At 42.9% G+C, this 12,011-nt stretch overlaps 1 protein-coding gene across 1 annotated transcript in view; it reads right to left on the minus strand.

The window, feature by feature from the left end:
• Positions 1–10,805: 10,805 nt before the first annotated feature.
• LOC124021900 (receptor-type tyrosine-protein phosphatase R-like) overlaps positions 10,806–12,011 on the minus strand; it is a 125,053-nt gene continuing 123,847 nt past the window's right edge. Inside the window, 1 exon segment of the mRNA XM_046337033.1 lies at positions 10,806–12,000. Within this exon segment, the coding sequence (XP_046192989.1) occupies positions 11,907–12,000 (94 nt within the window). The 3' untranslated portion in view covers positions 10,806–11,906.

Consider the following 12,011-nt stretch of genomic DNA (forward strand, 5'->3'; position numbering starts at 1 on the left):
TCACAAGAACTGCCTCATCCACTTGAGTACAACTAAATCAGAAGAACTGCCTCATCCACTTGAGTACAACTAAATCAGAAGAACTGCCTCATCCACTTGAGTACAACTAAATCAGAAGAACTGCCTCATCCACTTGAGTACAACTAAATCACTTCCACTTGAGTACAACTAAATCACAAGAACTGCCTCATCCACTGCAACTAAATCACATCCTCATCCTTGACCACTTGAGTACAACTAAATCACAAGAACTGCCTCATCCACTTGAGTACAACTAAATCAGAAGAACTGCCTCATCCACTTGAGTACAACTAAATCAGAACTGCCTCATCCACTTGAGTACAACTAAATCAGAAGAACTGCCTCATCCACTTGAGTACAACTAAAGTCCTGTGAAGCTTTGCAGTTGCAATGTTCCAAAATCACCCAGAATGTTTTTCTTCTTCAGATAATTCAGTCGTAAGGAACTCCTAGTAGACGTTGTGTGAAGACAACTGATCACTGTTTCACGTCAGACACTTCCATCCAATTCCACCTCCTCCAAACAGTGAGATACTTGAGTCCTTACAGGATATCCTCAAGCAGTAGAATGTTGGTATGACTCCAGCTCCAAGCTTCCACAGCGTTCAACCTGACCCCCCTTAGACTACGATATAGAACTTTGGTGGGTATGAGTCAAATAGTGTGCAGTTGATACTTCATTCTCTATAAGTAACATTTCAATAAAAATATTTTTTAAATTTTTTATAGATGTGTTTTAAAATATGTGTCTCTAAACTTTCCCCTTGGAGAGAGAGAGGTCATCAAAAGTCTTTGTTCTCCAGAACTACTTTTAGGTAGTCCACTCCTTTTTCCCCTTCCTGTATGCTCTCTCTCTCTCTCTCTCTCTCTCTCTCTCTCTCTCTCTCTCTCTCTCTCTCTCTCTCTCTCTCTCTCTCTCTCTCTTCTCTCTCTCTCTCTCTCTCTCTCTCTCTCTCTCTCTCTCTACTCTCTCTCTCTCTCTCTCTCTCTCTCTCTCTCTCTCTCTCTCTGGGTGATCTCTCTCTCTCTCTCTCCCTCTCTCAAGCTCATGCTCTACCAACTGAGCTGTCTCTCTCGCTCTCTCTCGCTGTCTCTTGTTGTCTCTCTCTCTCGCTGTCCCCTACTCTCTCTCTCTTGCTTTCCCCTACTTTCTCTCTCTCGCTGTCCCCTACTCTCTCTCTCTCTCTCTCTCTCTCGCTGTCCCCTACTCTCTCTCGATGAAACCAACACTTTCAGTGTTGTCGTTTTCAATTTCCGGCAACTGAGCATATATTCTGTTGGGTATGACAAAAACATCAAACCTCAACAACTACAGTTTCCGTTGACATTTTCACAGATCTATAGTGCAGTCTGGAGCCCTGAAATACTGTAGTCAGCTGTTTCAGAGGCTGTGCCTTTGACTGTTGCAACATTTCACTTTACAACATCTCACTTTTCAACATCACAATTTTTTGAAATGCTGAAGAGAGGCAAGGATGAAATTAAAAACAGATCAGTGTGTGATATTTCGAAACAGTTTCTCTTTATTGGCAGTAGGGACTATAAAGTCAACGTCTTACAGTAGGTACAGTATCAGCAGTTTCAGTAGGTACAGTATCAGCAGTTTCATTAGGTACAGTATCATTTTCTGTTTAGGTACAGGGCAGTTTAGTGGCATCTTCAAGCCGCTAACTGTCTAGTCAAGGTAGTACAACTCTCAACGTATTCTCAAGGTAGTACAACTCTCAACGTAATATTCTCAAGGTAGTAAAACTCTCAACGTAATATTCTCAAGGTAGTACAACTCTCAACGTAGTATTCTCAAGATAGTACAACTCTCAACGTAGTACTCTCAAGGTAGTACAACTCTCAACGTAATATTCTCAAGGTAGTACAACTCTCAACGTAATATTCTCAAGGTAGTACAACTCTCAACGTAGTACTCTCAAGGTAGTAAAACTCTCAACGTAATATTCTCAAGGTAGTACAACTCTCAACGTAGTATTCTCAAGGTAGTACAACTCTCAACGTAGTACTCTCAAGGTAGTACAACTCTCAACGTAGTACTCTCAAGGTAGTACAACTCTCAACGTAATATTCTCAAGGTAGTACAACTCTCAACGTAGTACTCTCAAGGTAGTACAACTCTCAATGTAGTATTCTCAAGGTAGTACAACTCTCAACGTAATATTCTCAAGGTAGTACAACTCTCAACATAATATTCTCAAGGTAGTACAACTCTCAACGTAGTACTCTCAAGGTAGTACAACTCTCAATGTAGTACTCTCAAGGTAGTACAACTCTCAATGTAGTACTCTCAAGGTAGTACAACTCTGCACAACACAGGGTAGTAGAGTAACATCCAAGCATATTCCATGTACAGTACAGTAATACAGTCAACAGAACACGTCAGAGCTGTCTAAAGGTCATAGCAGGGCTTCAGTACTAAACCCTCAGTAAAAACCACCAAAACAATTACTCAACACACTGTTTTAGTTTCAGCTAAGTTTTACATTTGAGTTTTGGTCTGTTGTTTTTTTTTTAAATAAACACTACAGATGAATGCCAACATACTTCCTCCGCATCAGCAAGTATTCAGTGACCCGATGTCCAGTCGTACAGTAGAAGAATAAACCCCCTTTTCCCCTCTGTAGTAGGAACAACACAAACAGCTGTTGGAGGCCTGCACCTCTCCTTGTGCTGCCCTCCAAACATGTACATTTCATTAAAGCATACATACAATATGTACAGCTTATATCAGATATATAAATAGTTACTACTGTGGTTATTATGGCGGACAAGGAGAGAACCAATCACAACATTCAAGTCCATTAGTAGTACATCGGGGAAGAACTCATAGGCCTGAGTCCAAAACGCCACCCTCTTCTCTAGATAGTTCACTACTTGTGATCAGAGCTCTATGGGCCTCGTCAAATGTAGTGCACTTTAAAGGCTCTAGGGTCCCATTTGGAACGCACCCCTTTGTCCTCCTGGCTAATATGGCCATTAAGCCCACATAGTGAATAGATACAACTCTACTAACAGTCAACAATATGCACGGACGTTTAACGTTTTATGTATTCAAAACCTTTTTTCTTTTCACAAATAATAATACAAAAAGTGAAATGTTTCTCAATTCATTGTCACACAACAAACAACCATCTGTATCCTCCTTGGTCGAACACATGCACATTTTCAGCAGCAAGATAGATTCCTATGTGGTCCTTATAGATATGCCTGACCACATTATGTTTAATGGTCCTTATAGATATGCCTGTCCACATTATGTTTAATGGTCCTTATAGATATGCCTGAACACATTATGTTTAATGGTCCTTATAGATATGCCTGTCCACATGATGTTTAATGGTCCTTATAGATATGCCTGTCCACATTATGTTTAATGGTCCTTATAGATATGCCTGTCCACATTATGTTTAATGGTCCTTATAGATATGCCTGACCACATTATGTTTAATGGTCCTTATAGATATGCCTGTCCACATTATGTTTAATGGTCCTTATAGATATGCCTGTCCACATTATGTTTAATGGTCCTTATAGATATGCCTGTCCACATTATGTTTAATGGTCCTTATAGATATGCCTGTCCACATTATGTTTAATGGTCCTTATAGATATGCCTGAACATTATGTTTAATGGTCCTTATAGATATGCCTGTCCACATGATGTTTAATGGTCCTTATAGATATGCCTGTCCACATTATGTTTAATGGTCCTTATAGATATGCCTGTCCACATTATGTTTAATGGTCCTTATAGATATGCCTGTCCACATTATGTTTAATGGTCCTTATAGATATGCCTGACCACATCCTTATAGATATGCCTGTCCACATTATGTTTAATGGTCCTTATAGATATGCCTGTCCACATTATGTTTAATGGTCCTTATAGATATGCCTGTCCACATTATGTTTAATGGTCCTTATAGATATGCCTGTCCACATTATGTTTAATGGTCCTTATAGATATGCCTGTCCACATGTCCACATTATGTTTAATGGTCCTTATAGATATGCCTGTCCACATTATGTTTAATGGTCCTTATAGATATGCCTGTCCACATTATGTTTAATGGTCCTTATAGATATGCCTGTCCACATATGCCTGATTATGTTTAATGGTCCTTATAGATATGCCTGTCCACATTATGTTTAATGGTCCTTATAGATATGCCTGACCACATTATGTTTAATGGTCCTTATAGATATGCCTGTCCACATTATGTTTAATGGTCCTTATAGATATGCCTGACCACATTATGTTTAATGGTCCTTATAGATATGCCTGACCACATTATGTTTAATGGTCCTTATAGATATGCCTGTCCACATTATGTTTAATGGTCCTTATAGATATGCCTGACCACATTATGTTATGTTTAATGGTCCTTATAGATATGCCTGTCCACATTATGTTTAATGGTCCTTATAGATATGCCTGTCCACATTATGTTTAATGGTCTTAGATATGCCTGTCCACATTATGTTTAATGGTCCTTATAGATATGCCTGTCCACATTATGTTTAATGGTCCTTATAGATATGCCTGTCCACATTATGTTTAATGGTCCTTATAGATATGCCTGACCACATTATGTTTAATGGTCCTTATAGATATGCCTGTCCTTATAGATATGCCTGTCCACATTATGTTTAATGGTCCTTATAGATATGCCTGTCCACATTATGTTTAATGGTCCTTATAGATATGCCTGTCCACATTATGTTTAATGGTCCTTATAGATATGCCTGTCCACATTATGTTTAATGGTCTTATAGATATGCCTGTCCACATTATGTTTAATGGTCCTTATAGATATGCCTGACCACATGATGTTTAATGGTCCTTATAGATGTATTGTATATAAATTCCTCCATCATGCATATTCATGACTTGCACCTCCATCACTCGGTCGTGTCATGCCATTGTTATGAACGTCGTCAAGCCGCCCTCAACCGGAGGCATTCTGGACGGAGGCTAACTACTGTTTCGTCAAAAATTACACTACATTAGCTTGTAAAGTTCGTCAAAAATAGGTAGCAATGCTAACGTTAGCTAGCTAAAATCCGGTGGCCTCCCCTCAATTTTAGCTAGCTAGTGAAAGTCAATCTGGCGACATTCAATGTTTTCCTACAAATGATTTGCCTCATTTTGAATTTCATTGTATTTCCAATCCACTGTAATGCGCTTTTTGATTAAATCTTCATCAGCGCTCATTGACGATGCATTTAGCAAAATGCTCAGTCGGGCATCAGTCCAACATGAACGTTTAAAACAATATTGTGACCAAACTTGCAACCTATGAATATAATGTACATGAAGAGAAACAATGTAGATTATAGACCGTCCGGCGATTGATCACTAAAACCCTGTTTAGAGCCCAGAACACAAATATTAATCTGTTTCCCTGCTGTTTCAGTGAAATAGTGATATATTCAGTTTGAGGTTCCAGGCTACTAAACTATTATAAATCATGATAATACCCTTGGAGAGTTCATCAATGAGCTTGATGCCTTGATAAGCTCCTTTCCTGAGTACGGCTCACCTCTCACAGTTCTGGGCGACTTTAACCTCCCCACGTCTACCTTTGACTCTTTCCTCTCTGCCTCCTTCTTTCCACTCCTCTCCTCTTTGACCTCACCCTCTCACCTTCCCCCTACTCACAAGGCAGGCAATACGCTCGACCTCATCTTTACTAGATGCTGTTCTTCCACTAACCTCATTGCAACTCCTCCAAGTCTCCGACCACTACCTTGTATCCTTTTCCCTCTCGCTCTCATCCAACACCTCCCACACTGCCCCTACTCGGATGGTATCGCGCCGTCCCAACCTTCGCTCTCTCTCCCCCGCTACTCTCTCCTCTTCCATCCTATCATGTCTTCCCTCCGCTCAAACCTTCTCCCACCTATCTCCTGATTCTGCCTCCTCAACCCTCCTCTCCTCCCTCTCTGCATCCCTTGACTCTCTATGTCCCCTATCCTCCAGGCCGGCTCGGTCCTCCCCTCCCGCTCCGTGGCTCGATGACTCATTGCGAGCTCACAGAACAGGGCTCCGGGCAGCCGAGCGGAAATGGAGGAAAACTCGCCTCCCTGCGGACCTGGCATCCTTTCACTCCTCCTCTCTACATTTTCCTCCTCTGTCTCTGCTGCTAAAGCCACTTTCTACCACGCTAAATTCCAAGCATCTGCCTCTAACCCTAGGAAGCTCTTTGCCACCTTCTCCTCCCTCCTGAATCCCCCCCCTCCCCCTCCTCCTCTCTGCAGATGACTTCGTCAACCATTTTGAAAAGAAGGTCAACGACATCCGATCCTCGTTTGCTAAGTCAAACGACACCGCTGGTTCTGCTCACACTGCCCTACCCTGTGCTCTGACCTCTTTCTCCCCTCTCTCTCCAGATGAAATCTCGCGTCTTGTGACGGCCGGCCGCCCAACAACCTGCCCGCTTGACCCTATCCCCTCCTCTCTTCTCCAGACCATTTCCGGAGACCTTCTCCCTTACCTCACCTCGCTCATCAACTCATCCCTGACCGCTGGCTACGTCCCTTCCGTCTTCAAGAGCGAGAGTTGCACCCCTTCTGAAAAAACCTACACTCGATCCCTCCGATGTCAACAATTACAGACCAGTATCCCTTCTTTCTTTTCTCTTCAAAACTCTTGAACGTGCCGTCCTTGGCCAGCTCTCCCGCTATCTCTCTCTGAATGACCTTCTTGATCCAAATCAGTCAGGTTTCAAGACTAGTCATTCAACTGAGACTGCTCTCCTCTGTATCACGGAGGCGCTCCGCACTGCTAAAGCTAACTCTCTCTCCTCTGCTCTCATCCTTCTAGATCTATCGGCTGCCTTCGATACTGTGAACCATCAGATCCTCCTCTCCACCCTCTCCGAGTTGGGCATCTCCGGCGCGGCCCACGCTTGGATTGCGTCCTACCTGACAGGTCGCTCCTACCAGGTGGCGTGGCGAGAATCTGTCTCCTCACCACGCGCTCTCACCACTGGTGTCCCCCAGGGCTCTGTTCTTGGCCCTCTCCTATTCTCGCTATACACCAAGTCACTTGGCTCTGTCATAACCTCACATGGTCTCTCTTATCATTGCTATGCAGACGACACACAATTAATCTTCTCCTTTCCCCTTCTGATGACCAGGTGGCGAATCGCATCTCTGCATGTCTGGCAGACATATCAGTGTGGATGACGGATCACCACCTCAAGCTGAACCTCGGCAAGACGGAGCTGCTCTTCCTCCCAGGGAAGGACTGCCCGTTCCATGATCTCGCCATCACGGTTGACAACTCCATTGTGTCCTCCTCCCAGAGCGCCAAGAACCTTGGCGTGATCCTGTACAACACCCTGTCGTTCTCAACCAACATCAAGGCGGTGGCCCGTTCCTGTAGGTTCATGCTCTACAACATCCGCAGAGTACGACCCTGCCTCACACAGGAAGCGGCGCAGGTCCTAATCCAGGCACTTGTCATCTCCCGTCTGGATTACTGCAACTCGCTGTTGGCTGGGCTCCCTGCCTGTGCCATTAAACCCCTTCAACTCATCCAGAACGCCGCAGCCCGTCTGGTGTTCAACCTTCCCAAGTTCTCTCACGTCACCCCGCTCCTCCGTTCTCTCCACTGGCTTCCAGTTGAAGCTCGCATCCGCTACAAGACCATGGTGCTTGCCTACGGAGCTGTGAGAGGAACGGCACCTCAGTACCTCCAGGCTCTGATCAGGCCCTACACCCAAACAAGGGCACTGCGTTCATCCACCTCTGGCCTGCTCGCCTCCCTACCACTACAGCTCCCGCTCAGCCCAGTCAAAACTGTTCGCTGCCCTGGCCCCCCAATGGTGGAACAAACTCCCTCACGACGCCAGGACAGCGGAGTCAATCACCACCTTCCGGAGACACCTGAAACCCCACCTCTTTAAGGAATACCTAGGATAGGATAAGTAATCCCTCTCACCCCCCCTTAAGATTTAGATGCACTATTGTAAAGTGACTGTTCCACTGGATGTCATAAGGTGAATGCACCAATTTGTAAGTCGCTCTGGATAAGAGCGTCTGCTAAATGACTTAAATGTAAATGTAAATGTAATGATCTGTATGGAGATCTGTATGGACAAGCAGCTTTCACGAGAACAACTTTGGCTGTTTGTGGGAATCGTCTTGTTGAGTTAGAAACCCTGGTGGAGTTAAGGAAATGAGCTCAAGGATGTCTTGTTTGAAGAGGAAGGAGCAGGGAGGGGTATTTGTTTTGTCTAGAATCCACCCTGAATTACTCCTCTGCTTCACTAGTGAGACCATAGTGAAATGGAGCGCTATTCAGGATGGATTCCAAGCTAGTAATTGTGCAACTCACTTCAGATTTTTTTAGGAATTACCAGAAAAGTTTGAAGGGAGTCGTGTCCAATCTACAGTTGAAGTCGGAAGTTTACATACACTTAGGTTGTTGGAGTCATTAAAAGTCATTTTTCAACCACTCCACAAATTTCTTGCTTATAAACTATATTTTTGGCAAGTCGGTTAGGACATCTACTTTGTGCATGACACAAGTCATTTTTTCCAACAATTGTTTACAGACAGATTATTTCACTTATAATTCACTGTATCACAATTCCAGTGGGTCAGAAGTTTACATACACTATGTTGACTGTGCCTTTAAACAGCTTGGAAAATTCCAGAAAATGATGTCATGGCTTTAGAAGCTTTTGATAGGCTAATTGACATCATGTGAGTCAATTGGAGGTGTACCTGTGGACGTATTTCAAGGCGTACATTCAGACTCAGTGCCTCTTTGATGGGAAAATCAAAAGAAATCAGCCAAGACCTCAGAAAAAAAAAAATTGTAGACCTCCACAAGTCTGGTTCATCCTTGGGAGCAATTTCCAAACACCTGAAGGTACCACGTTCATCTGTACAAACAATAGTACGCAAGTATAAACACCATGGGACCACACAGCCGTCATACCGATCAGGAAGGAGACGCGTTCTGTCTCCTAGAGATGAATGTACTTTGGTGCGAAAAGTGCAAATCAATCCCAGAACAACAGCAAAGGACCTTGTGAAGATGCTGGAGGAAACAGGTACAAAAGTATCTAATCCACAGTAAAATGAGTCCTATATCGACATAACATGAAAGGCCGCTCAGCAAGGAAGAAGCCACGGCTCCAAAACCGCCATACAAAAAGCCAAACTACAGTTTGCAACTCCACATGGGGACAAAGAATGTAACTTTTTGGAGAAATGTCCTCTGGTCTGATGAAACAAAAATATAACTGTTTGGCCATAACGACCATAGTTATGTTTGGAGGAAAAAGGGGGAGGCTTGCAAGCCGACGAACACCATCCCAACCGTGAAGCACGGGGGTGGCAGCATCATGTTGTGGGGGTGCTTTGCTGCAGGAGGGACTGGTGTACTTTACAAAATAGGTGGCGTCATGAGGTAGGAATATTATGTGGATATATTGAAGAAACATCTCAAGACATTATTGTGGGAAGCTTGTGGAAGGCTACCCGAAACGTATGACCCAAGTTAAACAATTTAAAGGCAATGCTACCAAATACTAATTGAGTGTCTGTAAACTTCTGACCCACTGGGAATGTGATGAAAAAATAAAAGCTGAAATAAATAATTCTCTCTACTATTATTCTGACATTTCACATTCTTAAAATAAAGTGGTGATCCTGAACTGACCTAAAACATGGCATTTTTACTGGGATTAAATGTCAGGAATTGTGAAAAACTGAGTTTAAATGTATTTGGCTAAGGTGTATGTAAACTTCTGACTTCAACTGTATGTATTTGGCATTTAGAAGCTACAGTATATCAGAGTTTGAAATCAGGGTCAGATAATCCAGACAAAAAAATGTATATGTGTCTGATTGATGTTATCTTTGTAATAATTGCTTTGTTCCAGAGATAAAGTATGTGGGAATTTATACCATTCAGTCATACAGAGAAAACATCATGTCTAAAAGTACCAAACGATCATGAGTTTACTGTTACACATCAAAACATTATCATAATATTGTATAAAACAAAAATAATTATTATTACTATAATTTAATCTATATGATCAACAATTAAACACAACATGTCATTTAACCGTTTACATTTTGGTAAAGAAAGTTGTCATATATCTGTGATGCTTAAAGGCCCAACGCAGCCGTTTTTATCTCAATTTCAATTAACTGCCTTATTCCAACATCATAGTATGTGTATATATATAAAACACAGGGGGGGATCATGTTTTTGACTGCACTGGGCCTTTAATGGTCAACACAATATACCTGAGGATGGATTTGAAAGCTAAGAAATGAAAAATCAATGATTTTTTGAAAAGAAAAAGAAAAAAGGTTTTGTTATTAAGATTGATTTAGTGATGAAATGTCGTTTCAGAGCCAGGGTAGATCACACGGCAGCCATGACAGTTCTCTGTGAATAAGGTAGATCTACAGGTACCTGATAACAGAGAGCTTTGGTATGGAACATTGGATCACACGGCAGCCATGACAGTTCTCTGTGAATAAGGTAGATCTACAGGTACCTGATAACAGAGAGCTTTGGTATGGAACATTGGATCACACGGCAGCCATGACAGTTCTCTGTGAATAAGGTAGATCTACAGGTACCTGATAACAGAGAGCTTTGGTAGGATGGCTCTGTGAATAAGGTAGATCTACAGGTACCTGATAACAGAGAGCTTTGGTACGGAACATTGGATCACACGGCAGCCATGACAGTTCTCTGTGAATAAGGTAGATCTACAGGATGGCCTATAGCAGGGGCTGCCAAACTCAATTCCTGAAGGGCCGTGTGTCGGCTGGCTTTTTATGTTGGTTATCTGCTTCCGAGTCAGTGTGTATATTGGCCACATCCCCATAGTGTAAAGACCTTGTGATGTGTAGTACCGTGCAGACAGGCCCAATCGTTCCCTCACCTTTCATACACAGATCTTTCAATGGATGATCAACATGCTATTAGAGGTATAGTATATGGCAGAGGGGCAGCTTCTAGTGTGTTACTGAGAGAAAAGCCAACCTCCAGTGGAATATAACAGTCTTCAGAATAATACCCTTTGTGTAACAGCACATAGTTTAAAAAATAAATAAATAATCAGAATTTAAAAAAATATCCTAGTAAAGTCACTTAGACAAGTGCTATTCATTTAGACAGCATACCTTTAGCTTTTCAATAGAAACACCATGGACGATTTAAGGACCACAGACTACCTACCCATCTACTGTAGCACATAGTAGTAAGAGGTCAGAGTGTAGCTATACTACAAAATCAATATCAGGCAATCTGATTGGACAGAGCTGCAGTATCAGAGAGTTTGATTGGACAGAGGCAGGTTGCTCACAACAACGTTTTCAGAAGCAGAGCTGCTCACGAATGACAGGAAGTAGTAGAAGAAGAGGAGGAGGAAAGAGAGGAAGAGAAGAACGGATACATTACATTCAGAGACATAATCACCTGTCCATACCTCCATCTCTCTCTCTGTAAGGAGACTCAATCAATCAGCCAATAGCAGTCCAGGCTGTCCATACCTCCATCTCTCTCTCTGTAAGGAGACTCAATCAATCAGCCAATAGCAGTCCAGGCTGTCCATACCTCCATCTCTCTCTCTGTAAGGAGACTCAATCAATCAGCCAATAGCAGTCCAGGCTGTCCATACCTCCATCTCTCTCTCTGTAAGGAGACTCAATCAATCAGCCAATAGCAGTCCAGGCTGTCCATACATGTCCACAAAGACAAAGCCCACAAGGACATCTACCATCCAATCGTCACCCGAACATCCACTTCCTCATTAGTCACATGACCTCACAGTCACCAGGTAAGATAGGTCCTTCCCGCTAGGGGGAATTAAATTCCACTTCCTGGCCTCTGTTCATTGGCCGGTGTCGGCGGAGAGGCGGGTCTCGAAGAGGCTCAAGGCGTGGTGGACAAACTCGTACTGCTCCGCTGTCTGGATCAGACCTCCTCTGAAAAGGAC

This window comes from Oncorhynchus gorbuscha, unplaced genomic scaffold, assembly GCF_021184085.1.
Source record: "Oncorhynchus gorbuscha isolate QuinsamMale2020 ecotype Even-year unplaced genomic scaffold, OgorEven_v1.0 Un_scaffold_1247, whole genome shotgun sequence".
In the NCBI taxonomy this organism is placed as follows: Eukaryota; Metazoa; Chordata; class Actinopteri; order Salmoniformes; family Salmonidae; genus Oncorhynchus; species Oncorhynchus gorbuscha.